Genomic DNA, 22,908 nt, shown 5'->3' with positions numbered 1-22,908 from the left:
AAAAGAATGATTCCTCCCCATCTCATTGATTTTGGGCTAAGCCATGTGTTGTGGGCCATAGCCACAGGGAAACTTAGCCCACATGTAATGTGAGTAAGAAATAAACTTTTTGTTTTATAAGCTAGTAAGATAGCTGCATTTTTATCTCAGCAAAGCTGATTAATGGTTGTGATGACAACAAAAGCATGGATGTTGAGAAGAAAACATTCTGAATGGGATACTCAGTGAAGCTTTTACAAAAAGATGTTGTGAGATTTTGAGTTTGTGATGATGTTAGGACACCTCCATGTGGTGGTGTCTTGTACAGCGATTTTGCTATCTCTCCGAAGAGTGTCTGGCACACTATAATTAGCACTGAACAAAAGCTTATTAAAGAGGACTTTTAGGTGAAGAGTCAGAGCTGGAGATAAAGGTTTTAGAGCCATCATTATAAGATGGCAGGATTTTCTACCTGATGGAAAAGTATCTGAACAGTAGAGCAGAGGGCCAAGGATTGAGGCTTGTGGAATGCATTAGTAGTAGGATTTAGTCAGAGGAAGGGAGTTATAGGTAAATAAACAGAAAAACAGAGACACAATATCACAGGAAGCACAGGAGAAAACTGTTAGAAAACTTGGAGTTATCAACAGTCTCACATGTGGCAAAGGTCAAACAAAGGGAACTGTGGAAAGTCAGAAGTCCTAGGATCTCTTTAGATTCTATATTTTTAGACAGCCTCCCTCAAAATTCTACTATACCAGAATATTTCTATCCAGCTTTTAAATAATTCTCACAGCAACACCAGTCAACTTATCCAGTCCTATAGTGTTATGCGTTCTCCACCATGGTGCCCTCACTAACCCACGATAACAGAGCCATTCCAGTTTTCTTTTCTGATTTGATTCTTTTTTGCTTCCTGGATGACTATTGTTTTTCTTTATTTTAATTTTCAACGTCCATTCAGGTCTTCCTGCTGACTTTCATGCTGCCGTATCTGGCAACATAACCCAAATTTGTCCATCGTAGGGACCGAGGACTGTTGATTCGCAACCTCAAAAACCTTTCCCTGTTAGTGAGGATGTGCTCTGATTCTTCTTTTTTATAACAGTGGATTTCTAGTCACCTGGTGTGTGTGTTCAGTGCACGTGCATCCCAGACCTGCTGAATTCCTGCTATGATTTTACTGCAACCTGCGCTTCCCATTGGATACTCAAATGGTCCTACTGTTTTGGTCCCCTTCTTGTTTTCAACTGTATAATGTTCTTTATAGCTTGTCCTTACCACTTTTTGCTTTATTTCATAAATGGTGAAGTGAAAATAGTTATTTCTGTAGGCGATAGTACCAGAAAAATGTTCAAATATTTCATCTCCCTCTTTCGGAAAACTAACACTTTGAGCGTTACCTGAGTGAATTCATCAATATAACCTAATAGGACAGCTGTATGCATCTTGTTATCCTTTTCAATTTCCCCATTATATAGTTTATATGATGTTTAATATCAAGTACACTATTTTTAGTCACCACACTCTGAGAGCGGCTACCCTGATATATGTGATTAATTCTATATGCATTATTGTGAAAAAATATATATAACTGTAGTTCTAAACAGCTCAATGTTATGTTTTTAAATTGAGATCATTTGGTGAATAACATATATATGGCACCACATTAACAGAACTTGGTTAAAACTTTTTGTTAAAGTATATTAATAGCCTCTGGTAGAACTGATTAATTTATAAAGATAATTTTCATTAAAAATAGATTATTCTTCAAATTATAAAAATAATTTATTGCTGAAAAGGCTCACAGTACTTATATACTGCTTATCATTTTACTGGTCTTTTCACAAAGTTTTCATGTTTGATTAGTATTTGAAAGAGTAACAATGGAAAGAAATTCTATTAACTTTAAATGGAACAAAGGATGTCATCTGCCATCAAATTCCATTTTGCATTGTCATGATAAACACCAACAGGTTTGTTTTTGAATGGATAGTAAAAATACATAAAATATCAGTCGTTATTTTTAAAACTGATGAGATTGACATTGTTGCTTGTACGGACATTTTTATTTCTCTTCATTAGATAAATGAATGTTCCTTCTATAGCCCAACTCTTTTTATAAATCTCTTTATAAGGCTTCCAAATCAGTTATATGTTAATGAGGCAACATTTATCACTCTTTAGTGTTAGAGCAGAAAACTGAAACATAATCTATTTTTTCTCCTCAGGATCTGGCATTTTAAATAAATACCAAAGGCTGGATAACTTAAGACTCTGACTTTTCTAATATAAATTTAAAACTTTACTAACATATTTTCATTATAATAATATGATTTAGATTTAGTTTACTTGCTTTTAAAGATTACATTAATAATAACGGTGAAAAATAATATAATTGGCTTTTAATTTTTTGTGTGTGTGGAAGACGGAAGGTTATTTTAACAATCAGATGTTGATAACGACCAGATTGGTATCAGTTGCCAGTGAACAAGGCAAAGCATATGCACAAAATACTCATGATTATTTGATAATAAATCATTTTAATGATCATACTCAAAATTATGAAATGAGGATGGCACTGATGTGGAAAATAACAAAGGCACAGGCTCCCCAGATCTGTTATCCATATGTGCCTGGCTTCTAGAGTTTCCAGAGTCATCACTTTAATGCAAATATTTCCTCTGTATTGCCCAGTCTAGCAAATAAAGCCAGTTGATCTGGTCAAGTTCATATAGATGTATTACTCAAATTTATTATAAATATGTATTACTTTAAATGTTCTGTTTTTGAAAATGATTGACCGTTTGAAACTCAGGTTTTCTTGGTTTCCAACCTAAATGCTCAACAATAATGGAAAGGTTAGTTAATTTATGATATGTTCATTAGCAAACTATCAATGTAGCCATTGTATATAAACATGTGAAGAAGGAACTTGAAACTGAGAAGGACATACCTGTACTAGATCTGTCTACTAGGTGGAAAAGTCTTTAATAGAAATTAAGCCATCAGGGATTTAAGGAGAAGAATTAGCAATCTGAGTTTAAGACTTAAGAGGAGAAACTAGTTCACAGGGTCTGGAACATGGCTATGGGAAGTGGATGTCATCGTGACTGGGAAAGGCAGGCAATAGTGAGAGCAGGTAATTGAGTGTGTTGTACATGTGAATTTGAAAAGCCTTAAGATATGGCAGGAATTGTGGTGAAGAATAAGACCTTTAGCTTGGTGTCAAAACGTTTAGAGCATGTTACTGGAGTAGGTCAGGGGAGGCGAGGAGGGGAAAGGAGGAGAGTGTACGTAGAGACCTGAGGACGGGTGACAACATCAAAAAGGGAGAGAGAGTGTTAAATGTGAAAAGCTTGAGAGTAAATAGTGAGGTTTTTTGTTCTTTGGGTTTTTGTCATGGTAGTTTTTGTTGCTTCTAAAGGAGTACTTCCTACTGGTTTGAAATGGTTTGAAAGTATCCACTGGAGCCGAGAGAATGCCAGCAGCTTCTTCCAGTTGCTGGTGCTTAGTGTTTAGTGTCTCCTGCTGTTCTCACAACATTTATAGGAAAAAGGTGGTTTCTCCTATAAATGTTTGTGAGAACAGCAGGAGACAGAGGATTTGGACAGCTAGAAAAGGATGATAAGACGTTTTAGGCAAAGGGAGTAGTAGGAGTACGGACGTGAAGAAGAAAAGATAATAATTTGATCAGATTGAGGTTTAAAGGAGCGGCGTGGTGGGAGATGATCGGAGAACAAATTGGGACCTGGTGCGGTGAGCTTTGAATATCACTTGACCTCTAAGAGAGTGGCTCTAACCTATCCCCACCCCTGCCCCTGCACTGTAATTCACCTGGTAGAAAAAACGGAAACTCATACACGAGACATGCTCCCATCAATATCATGGTTCAATCCCATTGAATACCAGCCCTGTCCAAAAGGTCCACATGGATACTGACCCCTCAGAAAACCGATTTTAAAAGAAATACAACTTCCAGAAAAAATTTCAGAAGCCTTCTGAAAATTGAGCTAGGTGACATGACAAGGGCCATATGGCTAACAAGTGGTTTATTTAGTGTTCAAATGCAGTTTTTCATCCCAGGGATTCTTCCTACTCTATTTGTTGTAAATGCAACATATCAATTCTGTTTATCTTTCTCTCCCTCTTTTCTTTCTCCCCCTCCCTCTCTTTTCCCCTTCCTTCATTTAGTCAATAAATAGTTGGGAAACATCTATAATTGAACATCATGTTTTCATTACATTGAAACTATCATCTTTTATGCTTGATTTTCACCCCAGATCTTTAGTCTTCCTCTTTAAAATAGACTTATGATACCTTAATGATAAAATAAGAAATAATATATAGTAAGGAAAATTTGGGGATTTTTCTCTGCTGATGAATTACTATAGTCTGTCATTCTTGGATATGTTATCAGTATTTAGTAGCTGTGAAATATTTGCTTATCCAACTCCATGCAATGGAAAAAAAAAAACTTTTAGGACAGAATCCTGGAAAATAATATTAAGAACAAGGGTTTTTGTATGAATTATAATTTAACTACTCATGTAACCAAAACAACAAATATTAGTATAACAAATAATCATCACTGCTCAGAATAGAAATATAGAGACTTAGTATTTTAGAAAATTTCAAAGTGTCTAATGTGTCTCATAGATAGCTTATGGAAATGCATGATTCACATTCACAAATGATTTTTTAGTGTTTTTTAAAATTGTGGTAAAATATATATAGCATAAAATTGATCATTTTGACTATTTTTAACTGTACTGTTCAGTGACATTAAGTACATTCACATTGTTATGCAAGTATCACCATTAACAATCTCCAAAACTTTTCCATCATCTTAAAGGGAAACTCTGTACCCACTAAACACTAGCTCCTCCTTTTCCCCCAGTGCCTTGTAACTACTATTCTACTTTTTGTCTCTGTGAATTTGACTAATCCAGGTACCTCATATAAGTGGACCATACAATGTTTTCTCAGACGTTTTTGTGGTACTTTCAGATCTGGGCTATAGAATTGAGAGTCAATGTAACATCCGTCTGTGCTTCACATGAGAATGATAACCTGGAATCAAAGTGCTCTCCCACCTTTTAACTATAAAATTCAAAATTCTTAGGCTCAAACCTATATCTCTTCTTTGTTCAGAATAAAATTTAACCTCTTATACCTTTTGGAATTTTACTTATAATTAGATCATATACTTTTAGCCGCAAAATGTATAACAGTGATAATCCCTTTCCTAATGACCATCAGCTATGTCCCAAGCACCTTAAATACCTTATCTCCTTTTATTCTTCACAAGAACTCCATGGAGTATGTGATATCCCATTTTGTAAGGCTAGAAATCAAGACTGGGAGACTTCAAGTAACTTGTTCAAGCCGCACAGCTGGTAAGAGCAACGTCAGGACCTGAACTCAGGTCTGTGGCTTGAAAGCTCGCTAATGCTCACTGCTGCTGACTGAACAGCAATATGAAAAAAGATAAGAAACAGTATCTTTTTCTGAACCCAACTTTCTCAAATATATAATTTCCAATATGTTTCTTCTGTGTAAAAATATTTAATGGTTATATTTGCCTTGAAGAAATACTCTAAGTAAATATTTTAAGTTGACCTCAAACACCAAGAATTATGCCTTGCTTGCCATAACGAAGAAAGAGAATTTAAAATGAAGTGACATCATTGTGTTCATTTGTAAATAACATATTGCAGCCAACTGTTTACTAACTGCTCAGACTGTTGATAACTAATCCAGCCCTGCTGCTCTCCACAGCCAATTTGCTTTGGATCAGATCAGGCAATTCAAACAATACTAATTACATTGAAACCCTTTTATATGAATTCCTGTTTGTCGCAGGGAAGAAAACCCCTATATAAAAGGCTAAGGCACTTATTTCTGATTTTTGCTGAAACATAACACCTATTACCTAAGTTCAAGTTTATATTGGTCTGATGAGTTTTGACTGAATAAAATGGATAAAGTTGTATTTTGTGTGGGAAAAATATGTATTTCAATGTTTATTGTACTGTCATGAATTATGTTAATTGTATCTTTTTAATTGAAAGAGCAGATGTGGAAGTTTTATTTAAAGCAATATTTTCATTGAAATAAGCTATGTTGCTAAACGATTATTTACTGTCACAGAGATTCGTGCATTAAAAGACAAATGTGTGTCTACTAGAAAGAAACCAAGTCTGTAGGAAGTCTTCATTATGTCAGGGGATTTGCTGTAACATGATATCATTGTATTTATGATTTTTATGGTGTTAAAATGAATATTAAATGAAACAAAATTCCCAAGGATTACTCAGGAGGCAGCTAAGTACATAACATTTTGTACAGATGGTTGGAAGGCACAATTTTGCTCCATCACTGCATCCATATCCTTGAACGATTTCGACTGAGGACAGCATTTCTTTGAATTTTTCATTAAACCAGACGTCTTGAAATATGAATTCCTTTTATGTTTCTGTGAGTTTTGGCTAAAAGAACCCAAGTGAATAAATCATACAATACTACGTGTCACCAGCACTTGTGAATATTTCTGCTTTGTTATTCTATTCTCAGTAGAGCACCATTGATTATCAAACTCAGCGGAGAGCATTTTATGGTCATATATCTCCATTAGCTCCTAGTTTGACTACCATAGATTTTTCTGGTTAAGCCTGCATTATGCATTAGGAAGCCTATCTCTTCAATACAAAGTTTGATTTCATTTTTCTAAGCATAGAACTCTTATTATGTATTATGTATAAAGATTCTTATCTTTTATATGTAAAAATAGGCTGCACTGTCTTTGTGTAAAACTAAAATATATGCCATCTTTTTTTTTTTTTTTCTCGATTCACAGTTAGCATATTACACTATGAAGATGAATCTCTACAATGCAATGGCTGTCAGGGTAAATATTTCTTCACTTGTTAAACAAATGAAAAGTCAATTGTGCCCTGAATTCGCTTTTAATAAAATGAGCAAACCAGAATAATGCAAATTTGATTGATAAGGGTACCTAGTTAAAAAGTTAGTTGTACTAAATAGTCTTGGCAGTGTTAAAAATTGGAGTAAAATGTAAGACATGTAATTATCAATGCTTATGTTTTAGAATGTTAAATATCTCTGAGCCATGACTAGAGAAAGACTGTAAATATTAATGAAGCAATGTATTAGTTTCCATATGTCACATAAAATGTTGTGATAAATAGATGAGCATGGTTCCGGAATATAAGATTCCTGCCCAATACAAATCAATTAGAAATTAGTCATATGATTTCACAGTAATAAAGTCAGTTTCCAGCTTAGAAATTTTATTTCTATCATTTCTGTGTTCACTTTTATGTGTTATTTGCCTAATAGGAAGCTGAATTTAGCGATTATGAGGCTTCCTTGGTTTCTGCTGAGATTTGGGGAAGAGCCACGACAAAAGTATAATTTCTTTTGTATCAGACAATATGATTTTAGCTTAATTGTGAAGCTATTATAAATGGGGAAATTACTTAAGTGAATTTCATTAATGTCCTTAAAACCTATGTTTTAATGTTACCCTATTATATTCTCTCTCATTAATCTATTAATTCTTGCTTCTGCTAATAACGGATTTTATTTTGGGTGAAGAAAGATAGTAAAATACCTTCTGAAAGTCCTGTGTTGAACTAAGGCAAGTTGAATTAACATTATTTTGCTGACTTACACTGCTTTGGGAAGGGACTTTCCTATGCAGATGTCAGTGTGTTGGAGCCCAGCCCAGGGCAGATCTCTAGTATCTATCCACCTCTCGGTGGTTCTCTAGTGTAAGGGAAAAAAAGAAGAGGAAGAAGTAGATCTTTTTTGCTTCTTTTCCAGAGGCAGATACTCCAGATGCACTGGTCTATATTTACTTTCTTAGAAACCCAGTAATATAAGAAAATAATGTGGCTTTCCTCTTTTAACGGGAATGCTTGAGTCTGGGAATTTAGGAGATTCTGATTCTCTGTACAGCTTTGCCAAAGACTTAACCTCTGAGCCTAAAACAGTATTAGATTTTTTTCTTTTCTGCATGCCCTTTGTCAGATACGTCTGCAAAGTAAAAAACAATAGATGATGGTGGACCTAAAGCAGTTGATTGCGGGAGGCTTAGACGTCCCCATAGATCATCATAGGTCACCAAGGGAGACAGAGGCATAGGAGTCAGGGTTAGAAAAATGCATTTTCTTGTTTATTACTTAGCCCCCAATTTTGTATTGAATTCTGATCTGGCTTGAATCATTAAGATTCCTTTTACCTTGACTGGGCATATCTAAGAAACTCATATCAAACGAAGCCATTCAGAAGGCAGTGTTTTTGACTTATTCTAACATCATACTAAAAGCTACATTTCCTAACGTTACTGAACCAAACTTGGGTCCTCTTGCCCATGCACAGTAAAGCCAATCTTCTGACACCGGGTTGTGGTGAAGGAAAGTGGAGCATTTATTGCAGGCACCAAGCAAGGGTTCCTGGTAGCTAGTGCTTAAAAGGCCCGAACTCCCTGAAGGCTTTCAGAGAAAGGTTTTTAAAGACAGGGTGAGGGAGGGGCATTGTGCGGTGTGTGGTCAGCTAGTAAACATTCTTCCGATTGGTTGGTGGTGAGGTCATCAGGAGTCAACATCATCAACCTTCTGGTTCCAACCGGCCTGGGCAACATACAGTTAACTTCTTCTGCTTGGTGGTGGTTTCAGTATCTGAAGCCACCAAACTGTGCTCTGAAAATTTGTCTCTGCGGGAGTGAGAGGCTGAAGAGACCAATGTGTGGTCCACATACCTTCACGGCATACACATCTGAAGATTACAACCCTAGCTTGATACCAGCAGCTGAAGTTTTACTTCTACTAGCCACAACTCTGTCTTTTCAGTTTTTAAGCTATGAAGTAACTTTGCTCAAAAGAGCTACCCTTTAAGTGATTGAAATGTGGGTGGCAGTGAGTGTACAGGTGGAAGAATTTCTAGGAGTAACAGATAACTACCAGAAATCTATATGGCCAGTAATATTCAGACAGATATATTTTTATATATGCACCTAAATCATACAGTAGAAAATAAAAAACTTTTGTCTTACTCTGCCTCATACACTGAGTCAATTGCAAATTATGTATTTGACTATTGACTCCTAGCATGACAAGTTATATTCAATTGTCAAAGAGGCTAGTGGAGCATTTCTGAAAAGAGAAGGAATATAAAATTTTCATTTGTAGCTAATCCATTCCTAAATAGATGTCACTTTTTTATAATGAAGAATAAATTATATGTATGTGATTATTTAATGTCGCAGATATTCATATCTTGATTTGCTGCCTTTATTTTTTAAAAGGTCACCTTTTCTCTAAAGATTTTACCATCCCCCTACCTGTGTAGAATTGATCACTCTCCTTTTTTTAATGTCCCTATTTTACCATCAACATACTTCTGTTGTAGAACCTGTAACAATTTATTATCCTTACTAATTTACATGCCTGTGTCCACCCCCCACCCCCAAACACTGTAAGTCTCTTGGGGCCCAGATCCTATCTTCTTAGGCTTTGTATCTACAGTTCCTGGCTTATACTAGATTGTTAAATAAATGTCCTTGAATAAATCAATGAACGTTGGCTCGTGCTTTTTTAAACAAGGAGTAAAAAAGTTGTTTGTTTTAAATATTCTTTGTTTAGGTCCCTTGGCGGCCTTGATGGAAATTATTTAAGCCTTTGCTGGTAGATCTTTAAGGCTTTTTTGAGTGCCCGACTAGGCTAGGTGGTGTGGATAAACTGGACATGGGAAGGTAATATTTGGTCAGTGCAGTTCATATGTGAATGGAAGACCTCATGAGCTTTGTGACGTTGCCAAAGTGTTATAACAGGTACAGGCTTGAAGGAGGCTTGCTATGATATCAGCTGCTGTCAGAACCCACAGTGTGCCTGTACAAAACCCCTGTGACTGATTTGCAGCTAGGCCAGTGACAGTCAATTAATACAGCAATAAATTGCTCAGTAAATTTTTATCTTAGCTCCTGGGGCCCTATTCCTCCCGTTTCTCCATGCGACACATTATTGCCTTTTTGGTCTTTAATTTGAATTCACTCCAGATTAGGGTTCTGCTTTTCCTCCAGCATCTTGGCTGCTGCTCTGTGGATCTCATTTAAATTTGGCCTCCAAATTTTTTTTTCAGTTCTCACTCTTTGAACAGCTTTTAGTATCTTATACAAATGTCATGAGTTGATTCATCTACTCAACTTCTTTCTCTCCCTGTTCCATCTAGATGTACGACTGTGTTTCTTTTTACAGCCTGACGCAGAACTGACCCTCCATTTCTGATGCTAGTGAGCATCTACTTAAGCACTTGGGTGTCACTTCAGACCCTCCAAACACAGGGCTTGTTTTCTAATCATATAAAGCTGAAAGGCAAAATTACTTTATGTATAGAAAACCCATTTATAAATATCCACAGGTAGCAAAAAAAAATGCACTTTAGTGGAATTATTTCATCCATCCTAAGGTCTTTTACTTTTTCCTTTTCTCCAGTACTTTGATTCATAGTTCTCGACACTTAGGATTTGTTTTTTCTTTATGGCTTTTGTTTACTGGCTGACCCCATCCAGGATGAAGCCTATTGTATGGAGTGGCACTTGTCTTATATCTAATTCTTCCATTTCTAGGGATACGTCCATTCAGCCTCAACTGTGCCTTTGAGGCCCCCATTTCCCCAATAGAATGGTTCCAGATTCTCATATTTACTACCCAAGCGTGAATGGCTATAGCTGGTAGATACCTGAGTATACCTTAGTCAAACCAACTGCCAGTGAGAGCTATATGTCTCTGAGGCATATATGCAAGAACAAGATTACAATACCACATAACTCCAAATCTTGGTAAGTCAGAAACATTGGTAAACAATAATGATAACAGTTAGCAATTGCATAGCAGTTACCACTCTCCAGGCACCATTCTAAATATTTTAAATATTTTAACTGTTGTCTGACATGAGCAGCTCTCTGAGGTGGGTATCATTATGATTCCAATTTGACAGATGAGAAAATGGAATCGCAGAAAGGTATCTTGCCCAAGGTCACATAGCTAGTAAGTGACAGTGTTAGGAATTGAACCCAAGAGGTCTGGTACCCACATTCCTGTTATTTCTGGCCATGTATAGACTTGCCTTTACTTCTAGTCTTCTCCTTTCTTCAAAAATCTGGATGAGAGCAACTATATGAACCCTTGACTGAGCTGTTAGGGAAATTTTATTGCTTACACTCTGGTTTTCTTGGTTGCCTGACCCCATGACCCTGGTAATTCATGAACATTCTTACTGGTAGTACATTTCACTCAGGGAATTCTAAATTTAGTAATAATTCGTTGAAAACCAAATTGAGACATCCCAATTCAGTGTCACATGCTTCCCCTTGTAGGCAGAATTGGATGGCTTAGGATGAAAAACGTCACCTTATAAATGAATGTTTGAGCTGTGGTCTCCACATATTGCTATTGTTAGCATCTGGATTTGTCATCTGTCATAACCTCAGGTAAAACACCGTTCTTGCTACAATTTTAAATGGATTTTTGTATAGGATGTAGCAAACGATGAAAGAGAATCTGTCATTTCTTTCCTGTATGGAGTACAAGGTACAGATCACATAGATTTTTGTGATCCAAAAATTTGAATTTGGTTGTATTTGAACCTCCGCCATACCTGTTTTGGACCCTGAAAAATTAGTGGAAAGAAAAGAGGACTCTAACTTTGTTAAAACTTTAGAAGCCCCACCAAATAGTTCCTAGGACTGCTGTTTTTCAACTGTGGATCTCTCCCTTTATAAATTAACTCTTAGAATATACTGGTCTTCAATAAAGTCAACTTAATGAGGATATATAATCTGGCACAGACTTTGGAAGTTAACAAAGGTAAACTCTCTAAGCATTACTGATTTCTTGCAATTCCTTTGAAAAACCTCCTTTGGGTCATCTCACACATCTTGAATCCTAACTGGAACAATGTCATATGAATGCAGATTTCAAGAAGTGCTAATGTGTAGTATCTTGGAGATCTCTCTTGAAAAATATGTTCCATCAGACTTTTTCCTTTCATTTTCAAAGATCTATGAGGAATGAAAAATGGTAATAATCTAAAACTTAGAGAGTTTTAAAGAACTGCAGATGTAATTAATTGTTTAAGGTAGAATTTCTTTTACCCTGGAAACCTTGTCCATGTTATTGATCAATCACATATACTTTCTCAATGGTATTCATGGGTGTCTCAACCGATCCTTTATTGTTGCAGTTATTTTAAATGATTTAACTTGAAATTAGTGCCCCAAGACATTTTAGTTCAGATAGAAATCCTCACTTAAAGGAAAATAAGGACTATAATAACAAGAGGACCACTAGAGTAACATATATATATATATATATATAACCTATATAACATATATATAGGTATGTTTTCGACATGATAATGTAGTGACATTGAGAATGAAAACTTTGATAGTACTAGTTTTAAACACCCTATCTTTGAAAATTTAGTAAACCCACTTTTCTGTGCTCACTGTATGGTCTTCTAGAATGTTGAACATTCTAATAAGTAAAAGTATAATTATGATGTGTCCTATTTATATGCTCTCATATACATTTAGAGCATTAGTCCTGGGAAGGGTATCATCAGTGAATTTGTCTTTCATGTTTTAATTTTAATTTTAGGTGCCAACACATTTTTTCTCTCTTTTGGTAACATTAAGATTACTATGAATTTTGAGGAATAATAATAAACCCAATGGAGGGAAGATCTTTTCTATGAACAGATGGTTGATATATAAAGGTTTTGCCATTTATTTTAGTGCTTAAAATAAACATTATTTATAAGACCACTTACATTTTGATGTTACTTAATGAGGAATATGCATCATTGATTTGACTAGCTTAAGAGGTCATTTAGAACTTGCCCGTTAACAAGCTGTAATCTGCTGAGCACGCAATGACTTTGTTTAAAATTATCTATTCAGAGCTGATCAATGACAATAATTGTTTTATACCAATCACTTCTGAAAGTTGCTAATTACTTTGAAGGACATGAATACTAGCCCGTTTTTGGAAGTCGTAACCCACTCACCTTAAAGTTATCAAAAGTCATTTTGTTATCAAAAGTCATTTTGCCTCTTGAAAGTACTTTGTTTTAAAAAACTTCACTAGTACTGGGATATCAACAGGAAACATAGGCAAAATTTAAGATGTCATTTGTTCCTATAACAGGAAGTATGGTAGAATCTCAGCTATTTGTATCTTATATCAATTAGATATTGGTTAAACTGGGCTCCCTATAATGTAAGAAAATGGTGTCTTTTATATTAAAGAGGATTGCACACACTCTTTCTCTTTATACAGTACATCCCTCAGATGTTTTAGTGGAAAAAGCCTGGGCTTTGGAATAAGAGCTGGGTTTGTATCCTGGCTCTGTCATTTACTCTTTTACTGGTATTGCTGTGACCTTAATCAAGTTATTAACCTCAGTTTCTTCATTGTTAACATGGAGATCATGCCCTCTTCACAAGGTTACCATGAGGATTAAAGCAGTTAGCCTAACACCTGGCACATTCATGGAGTTCAGTAAATTTTAGATTCTTTGCTTCACTGGATGGCAGCATCTTCACCCACTCACATGCCCAGCTTCTTCCAGCTGTTTTCACTCATTCACCTCTAACAAAGGCATTGAAAGGTTGGTTATTATACTTCAGTGTGGATGAGTTTTAATTTGTTATCTTAACCATCCCTTAACCTGTTATGAGCTTTAATACCCAGTTGTGAATACCAGGGTTTGTCTTGGAAAGGAATCATAGCATGCTTTTGGGTAGATGTTTAAGGAGTTGGTGCATTAGAGGACTGTCTGAGAGCTTAATGGTGGACTCTGAGGGTGTGGTTAGTGCTGTTTCTTTAATTGCTCAGTGTGGAGTGGGAAGGAGCCCATGCGATTGGCCTCTGTTAGTTCCCTTCCTACTGGCACAGATTTTTCAGCCAGTTTCATAGTTTGCCCTTTCAACTTCTTTTCTCCAAGTGGGCATCCCCACTACTCTGCCATGACCTAACTATAAACCACCATCCTCCGTCTTTCCTTCTCAGTACTTCAGCATGCATCTTTTATGTTTTCTGACACATTTAATCTTATTTTATTTAAAATTCAGTGGTGTTTTCATGTAATAGGTAGTCCATCCCTTAACAGTATTTGATATCCTAATATTTTCCCATGCTTCCTGAGTCACTTCTATTGCCAATGATGGATTTTCTATCAGTAGTTTTGTTTACAACTGTTCCTGTCTTTAATACAATTAGTACTGTATATGCAATAAAAGTAAGCTGAAATTCATGTGAAGCCATCCAACCAGCTGTATGACCCAAGGCATTTATTTAAGCTCTCTAAGTGTCAGTTTCCTCTTTTATCAAAGAAGGCTAATAATAATCTCTACCTCAGAATGATACTGTAATGATTAAATTAAATAAGCCAGGAAAATAGTCATTATTCACATGTATAATTTATATATATATACATATTCCAATTGGTTATTCTTTTTCATTAGGAAAATGTTTTTTGTATCAATTCCTCCTCTTTCTTTGCCAGCCATAATACGGTTTTGGTCAAATTAGAGGGCGGTAGTTCCTAAACTGAGTATAGAACTTTAGAAAAATTAATTTTTCTTTATTTAAATAATTAAGCTCTAAATTAAGATCATTTGAAAAATATTTAGAAAGACACATTCTATAACATCGTTACACTAGCTTGTTATTCTACTTAGTTTTACTTTGCAGAATTAATTTCTCTGATTTAATTTTTCTTATAATAAGAACAGTAAGATAAGTGGTTTTGCATAACTTCTGTTATTTTAGTCATTCTCATACTGGGAGGTTGACTGAAACATTTCTTCAAAGTCTTCACATTTAATATTTCAGATTGTAAAATACCTTTTAAATGGCCATATTTTACAACAGAGAAAAATAAGGGCTCATAATTCAAGTAAAATATTTTTCCTGTTTATTCTTATAGATCCAGCATTCAAGGTTATAAAAATTTTAAACTCAGCATATTTAGTAAAAAAATCATAGGCTTTTGGCATAAAATGCAACGGACTGAGGCTCATTCTCTTATTAATTACTTTTTCCTATGAAAAAATATATTTTAAAGATGTGTGTTCCTAGCCTATAACTTTGCAAAACATTGGAAGGACTTCATATCCAAAAAAAGAATTGTTCATAGTATATGAAAAATTCATAAATATATGGAAACTGCTGGAAAATTTTAGAGAATGAAGTTAAGTCTTTATGCAAGACTAAGTTAACATTTTTTTTGCAATATTTTCTATTTCTTCTTCTTCTACTCCTTTAAATAAGTTGAGGTTTTTTTTGGTTTTCCACAAAATTAGGATTTATACATTATAATTTTTGTTTTGAGTTTTTCTAATAGAGGTTGTATTAGCAAAAATAGAGCTTAAAGAGATTGATTCTTATGATTACTGGGGCTTTTAAGGCATCTAGTAGCCCACTTAAGTATGTTTTCATAGACACCAACACTCCTCTCATCTCAAAAAAGAAAAAAAGATACTTTCAACAGAAATATTTGTTCATTGAAAATTGCAGTTCACTTTGTTCACAGTTCTATATTGCAGTAGTTTAGAGAATGGGCCCCCTGAGTCCTAATTTGATTCCTGAATCCATCACTAATAGCTGAATAATTACGGGAAAATTGAATAACTTCTCTTTTCAGCAGTTTTCTCATCTGTAAATATCTCAGAGAAATGTTCTAATGGTTAAATGTGTCCATACAAACAAAACCCTTAGAATAGTGCCTCACACATAATAAGAGCTCAATAAATGTTACCTACTGTTATTATTAAAGAAGTATTAAAATGTCATGATGAAGGTACAAGACAACATTTTGTTTAAAGATTTTGATAGCACTGAATTTAAAAAGCCCATTAAAGGGAGTTCCTTAGCAGTCCAGTGGTTAGGACTCGGTGGTTTCTCTGCCATGGCCCCGGGTTCAATCCCTGGTCAGGGGACTAAGATCCTGTAAGCCGCATGGTGTGGCCAAAAACAAAGTCCATTAAAAACATTGATTTCAATGAGATGAAATACAATCTTCAAGCCCATTGGTTATGAAAAACAAAAAATCTGTTTGGTCAGTAAGCGGAAGAGGTAGGAATTGGTAAAGCAAATTTTTGATCTTTCAGTAGTTACTTTCACATTTAGTATTTGTAAAACAATGATAAATATTATAAAAAATTATAGTAACCTAGAGTATGTTTTTGTCTTTATAATATTTTATAATAAATTTATGAGGACAACCTATATTTGCAACTGTTATATTAGCGGAAAAACCTAAGACTTTATTTGATAGGAGTCATCATCCATCATTACCTTGATTTTGAAGAATTGTTAATGTTTTCACTAAAAATGTTCACTGGCATATTTCATCTTTTTATTTAATTCAATAGATTCAGAGACGATGGCGAGGCTATAAGATTCGGAAATACTGCTTTAATTATTTTTATTTGAAGGAGTACCTGAAAGCTGTTTCAGAGACCAATGATGCAGTTAGGTGAGTAGTATAATCACTAGCCTACTCGTCACAATTTTAGAAAGGTTACTCCATAGATGTTGATCATTATCAGACTTAGGAATACTTTCTAAAACTAAGTGATATTTTAGGCAGAAATTTATTGATAAGAGAGAGATATCTGATTCTCTTTAACAATTTGAGGCTGTTGTATTTTTAAATATCTTGTACTCTTGACTGTAAATTAGATTATTCATGTATGTAGTAGGCCTACCTTGACACTATGCAAATAGCTTAGTTTCAGTAAAATTGCCTCATTTTGAGATGGATTTATCTGTAAAAGGATTATATAGATGAAGGCTTAAGTATGACAATCCACAGAACATGTTCATCGGCAAGAACTTGCCTCTCAAAGAAGAAAACATTATGGAACACATTAAAATGGACTGCTTTACTGTCGGTTTTTATTTCTGCAAACACACAGAAAGATAACACCTGGATTTAGGCCTTAGGGCGGTGTCTTCTGTAGATTTAAAGTTATTGCAGCACTATTCATTCAGCTTTACCAAAGCTCTATTTACTAAGTTTTCATATTACTTCAAAAATAGCTAGTCTTGGGCTTCCCTGGTGGCGCAGTGGTTGAGAGTCCGCCTGCCGATGCAGGGGACACGGGTTCGTGCCCCGGTCCGGGAAGATCCCACATGCCGCAGAGTGGCTGGGCCTGTGAGCCATGGCCGCTGAGCCTGCGCGTCCGGAGCCTGTGCTCCGCAATGGGAGAGGCCACAGTAGTGAGAGGCCCGCATACCGCAAAAAAAAAAAAAAAAAAAAAAAAAAGACAGTGTTGGGGAAGGGCTAGGGCTGAGCTCTGGAGGTGGTAGGAACATGGTACATGGAATGTGATGGGAGGATTGGCTAGGGATAAATCCAGCAGGGGCCATAACATACCAGGGCATTTTAGACCATATTAAAGCTTGGAGTGGACTTCCTTTTTAAGGAGAGCAGTGACATGATTACACCTGTGTTTTGGCATGCATGTTCAATTGCATTTTTCATAATAGTTATATTTAAATAGTCTGGTACATTTAAAAAATATCTATTAGGGTATTAATTTTACTGAAATAAAGTGTTTTCTTCTTTCTCATGGAAGAATATGCGACAGATTTGTTTGGATTGTTTCTTCATGTTTCTTTATCCTATTTTCCATTGAAAATCATTGGAATCAGGACTCTAGTTACCTTTTCCTTCATAACAAATTCCACCCAAAGCAACTTAAAACAATACACACTTATTATCTCATCATTTTATCTATCAGGAATCTGGGAGGGCTTTGCTCTGTGCCTGGGCCAAGGTCTCTCATGAGGTTGCCATCTGGCTCTTGGCCAGAGCTGCCGTCTCATATGGAGGCTCAACTGGGGGAAGATCCACTTCTAAGCTCACTCACATCGGCCTCAATTTCTCCGGCCATTGGCCACTGGCATACCTCAGTTTCTTGCCACGTGGACCTCTCCATAGGACAGCTTATAACGTGGAAATTGTCTTCCCTTAGAGCAACTGAACCAGAGAACAGGAGAAAACATCCAAGATGGAAGCCATATCCTTTTGGTAACCTAATATCAGAAGTGACATCTTATCACTTTTGCTGTATCCTCTTCATTTAAAGCAAGAGACTAGGTTCATCCCACATTCAAAGGGGAGGATCACACAAGGGGATGACTTCTGGAGTGGGGATCGTTGGAGGTCACCTTAGAGGATACTTTCCATGTACAGTGACTTGCATATAGTATTTGTTCAATAAGCATGTTGATTTTCAGCATTTGCCTAGGACGAAGTTACATTACATTAACTTAAGGCAATTTTTTTAACATCTTTATTGGAGTATAATTACTTTACAAGGGTGTGTTAGTTTCTGCTTTATAACAAAGTGAATCAGCTATACATATACACATATCCCCATATCTCCTCCCTCTTGCATCTCCCTCCCACCCTCCATATCCCACCTCTCTAGGTGGTCACAAAGCACCGAGCTGATCTCCCTGTGCTGTGCGGCTGCTTCCCACCAGCTATCTGTTTTACATTTGGTAGTATTTATAAGCCCATGCCACTCTCTCACTTCGTCCCAGCTTACCCTTCCTCCTCCCCGTGTCCTCAAAAAAAAAAACAAACAATGGTTCTGAAGAACCTAGGGGCAGGACAGGCATAAAGACGCAGATGTAGAGAAAGGCAATATTTTTATATGATGTCTTTTCAAGATCATGTTTCAAACTTTAATATTGTATCAAAGCAATTATGATGTATCCTAATTACTTCTACCAACAAGCATTAAAATGTATAGTTTCTGGATTTCAAAGAACATGAAAGATCTAGTGCATTCCTCTGTCTTTGGACAGGATAAAATCATTTACAGAAAATAAATTAGTAAAAAATATTTTATATCAGAATACATTTTGCACTTGAATTGTGTTGCACAATTCAAGGCCAGACAACACTGGGCTTAACTTTAGCTTATCTGCTCTTTCATTAATAGAAATAGTTTATCTATTCTATAGTTAATAGTAAAATACTATATATATATATATATATATATATATATATATATACACACACACACAAGAATATATTCTTTAACCAAGAGTGGACTTATCACAAAGATAAATGGAATTGATTAATTTAAGGCTGAGTTTGCATTTGGTAGACAAGTTTCTTTGTAATATCTAGCTTGATATGCAAAAATTGCCCCAGGTTATGAATGAGAAAATTATCTAATGAAATTAAAAATTAGCTACAGAGTTATAGATTAGTAGCTTTAATAAAACATTATTAGCTTGAAGTTCAGAAAACTGACTTTTTTTGGGGGACAGAAATTCAAGCTAAAAGTAATATATTCCCTCAAGTTCAATGCTTCAGTGTAGCTGTTGGTTGTTAATAGTGGATAACAATAGGTCTGTTTTGAGTGTAAATTTGTCATTCATCAAAGCAAATTAGTTTTTCAGCATGTTGATTTTGTGTAGCCCTGGTTTGGCTAGAAAGATTTTTCTGGGTATAATTCTTTACCTATCTTTGCATACATCAGCAAAGTTTTTTTTAAAGGATCTATTTGTTTGTTTTGTTTTTTCTGTAACAGCTTTATTGAGATGTAATTCACATACCATACAGTTTATCCATTTAAAATGTACAATTCTGTGGAGGTTAGCATCGATATATTCACAAAGCTGTACAACCATCGCCACAATCAATTTAAAACATTTTCATTATCATGAAAAGAAATCCTATACCCTTTCTAGTCACTCCCCCACCCCTACCATTCTTCCCATTCCTGCCCAGTCCTAGGCAACCCCTAATCTACTTTCTGTCTCTAGATTTGCCTATTCTGGACATTGCAAATAAATTGAATCTTATAATATGTGGTCTTTTGTGACTGATTTCTTTCCCCTAGCCCGATGTTTTCAAGGTTTATCCATTTTGTAGCATATATTAGTGCTATATTCCTTTTTCCTACCAATTAATATTCCATTTTATGGATAAGCCACATGTTATTTATCTATTTACCAGGTGATGAACATTTGAGTTGTTTCTGCTTTTTGACTATTATGAATGATGGTGCTATGAACACTCATGGACAAGTTTTTGTGTGGCCATATGCTTTTATTTCTCTTGGTTACATCATGAAAGCTTTAAGCTAACAAATTCAAGAACGAGTGGTCAAGAGCACTAACTTTGGACTCAGATCAACGTGGATTAAAATCATGGTTCTGCCACTCTCTAGTTTTGTAACCTTGAACTAGTTACTTAATCTTTCAGAAATTAGGGTTCTTCATCTGTACACTTTGGAGCAGCAATATTTGAAGAATTTTTGTGAGGCATGCAGTATAGGAAACATTGAGCATGTAACTGACATTCTTCAAATAGCAGCTATTACTATCAAGGACAAGATAGAGAAAATGGGAGCCAATATTTGTAAATATATACCTCCCTATGATATTACAGAATTAACATTCAGTTTTATATGAGGCTATTTTTAATTCAAAGTAAGCAAACATATATAAAATTTCATGAATTAGGTTGTATATATATATGTTTTTAGTTTATAGAAACATTAATTGCCAAGTACAATATAAGTCGTCAGTATTTTGTGACATTAAACCATGTCTAAAAACTGTCTTTCAGAGAGCTCGAAGGAAAAGCAAAGAATAGAACATAGTACAAAGTTGGGAAAGAGAATCAATGAAAACACAAACTTAGAGTTTTCTTTTTTAATTTAGAATTCTTTTACCATTTTATGGTAAAGTAGACTATATATCAACATAACACATGCATATTGTTAAATATATTACCTATTAACAAATGTTTTATATTAGATAAAAGAATCACCTTACCACATTATTTTACCCAGTCCCTAATGGTTACCACTTTCTTCTCTTAGCTATTTTTTCTTCTTTTATAAATTTATTTATTTATTTATTTTTGGCTGCATTGGGCCTTCATTGCTGCGTGTGGGCTTTCTCTAGTTGTGGCGAGCGGGGGCTACTCTTTGTTGCGGTGCATGGGCTTCTCATTGCAGTGACTTATTCTCTTGTTGCAGAGCACAGGCTCTAGGCGCACGGGCTTCAGTAGTTGAGGCACGTGAGCTCAGTAGTTGTGGCTCACGGGCTGTAGAGTGCAGGCTCAGTAGTTGTGATGCACGGGCTTAGTTGCTTTGCAGCATGTGGGATTTTCCCAGACCACGGCTCGAACCCGTGTCCTCTGCATTGGCAGGCAGATTCTTAACCACTGCACCACCAGGGAAGTCCTGCTATTTCTTCTTGTACTCACTGAATGTTTCTAAACTATATGCTGATCTGATATTGCCTGATTTTACACCTCAGATCTTTTAAATAAGTTGTATGCAATATGGTAGAGGGGGATTTAACTCTCTTATACTTCTCACCTCCACTTGTATCTCTTTTTAGATGAATCTATATCAGTATTTACATTTTTGTGATTATGGAAGTAGGGTTCTTTACAAAAGTAATTAATATAGGATGAGTATATTTACTTTATTCCTTTTTTGGTTAATTTCTATCTTCCTTATTTTTTCCTCTTGTCTTATATGCAAATTATATATGCCATTAATTATTTTCCAGTTATTCTATCTTAGTAGGAAATCCAATTAAGTCCCCCTTTCCTCTGGAGCATGGCCTGTGTGGCCTCCCCTTCATCCTGCTCCAAATAAACTGCATTTTCTCTAGACACAATAAAGATTTCTTCTTGAGAAGATATTTCTTAACTTCCTTTCTCCTGGGCTGGACTTACTATTCTGTGGATCTATGTTACCTTTTCACAATTTATTTCCTTGTTTTTCCTGGAGCAACTGTTATAATAATGATCATGGAAGGCAATTTTTGGAGTCTTTGCTTGTTTTAAATATGTCTTATTCTATCCTGAAATTTGTTTAGTAGCTTGGCTGCATATAACATTCTAGGTTGCAAATTATTTTTCCTTAGAATTTTGAAGGAGTTGCTCCCTTATTTTTAACATTCAAAATTGCTAAATACTCACTATTCTGTTTCTCCTCTCTTTGAAACTGATCTATTTTTTTTCCTTTTTCAATGTGTGTTAGTTCAAGTTCACCAAGAAACAGATGCTAAGATGGAATTAGATGTGCAAGAAGTTTACTGGGGGGAAGAAGCAGGATGAGGTGGGGAACCTTCAGTCTGTAGCACAAGTCTGACACCTATGAAGAGAGAGAAGGAAGAAAAATTGGGGAAAGACTGGGATTGCAGCACGTTCTCAAGAAAGACTGATGGCTTGTCCTCAAGCCAAAGTTACCCTTTGGAGGAGTCTTCTGTCTTACCAGAATGATCCTGACTTAGTACCCCATCATACTCAATCATTGGCTGGAAGTGACCTGGAGAAGGTGTGACCTTGGTATGAACATGTTGGAGGATCCAGTGGTACATTTGTAGGTCATTAAAGGATGTTTTGAATTTTTTTCCTGACGTTTTTGAAATTTCTCAATTTTACGACTTCTATGACTTTTATTTGCTTCCATTGTTCTGAGCATCAGTGGATACTTTAGTTCTCCAGCATTTTCTTATATTATTTCTGTGATAATTTCCTTGTTTCTGTTTTCTTTTTTCTCTTATTGGCTGGATGATGGACCTCCAGAAGTTACGTGGGTAGTCTCATACTTTTCTGTCCCTTTCGTTACCCTGGGCCTTTATCCTCCCATTCTACTTTTGTGAGAGACTTCCTTCCTACCCTCCTACTGAAATTTTTATTTTAGCAATAATTTCTAACTTTCGTGAAATATTTCTACTGTTATGATCATTTCTTTTTTGTAGGCTTCTGTTCTTATTAATAAAATATCTCATATTTCTCTAGAATACTGGAGCAGAAACGGTCTTGGCAGGAAGCAGAATCCACCTC

General features: G+C 35.5%; 1 protein-coding gene across 1 annotated transcript in view; it reads left to right on the top strand.

Annotated features, from left to right (window-relative positions):
• SPATA17 (spermatogenesis associated 17) overlaps positions 1-22,908 on the top strand; it is a 180,153-nt gene that overhangs the window by 31,609 nt on the left and 125,636 nt on the right. The window contains exons 4-5 of the mRNA XM_082616091.1: positions 6,839-6,889; positions 16,442-16,545. Of these exons, the coding sequence (XP_082472217.1) occupies positions 6,839-6,889; positions 16,442-16,545 (155 nt within the window). The remainder of the gene's footprint in view (positions 1-6,838; positions 6,890-16,441; positions 16,546-22,908) is intronic.

The sequence above is a fragment of the Mesoplodon mirus genome, assembly GCF_964341445.2.
Source record: "Mesoplodon mirus genome assembly, chromosome: 3".
NCBI lineage: Eukaryota > Metazoa > Chordata > Mammalia > Artiodactyla > Ziphiidae > Mesoplodon > Mesoplodon mirus.
The sequence above is the reverse complement of the archived record's forward strand: the minus strand, read 5'-3'. Positions and strand labels throughout refer to the sequence as shown.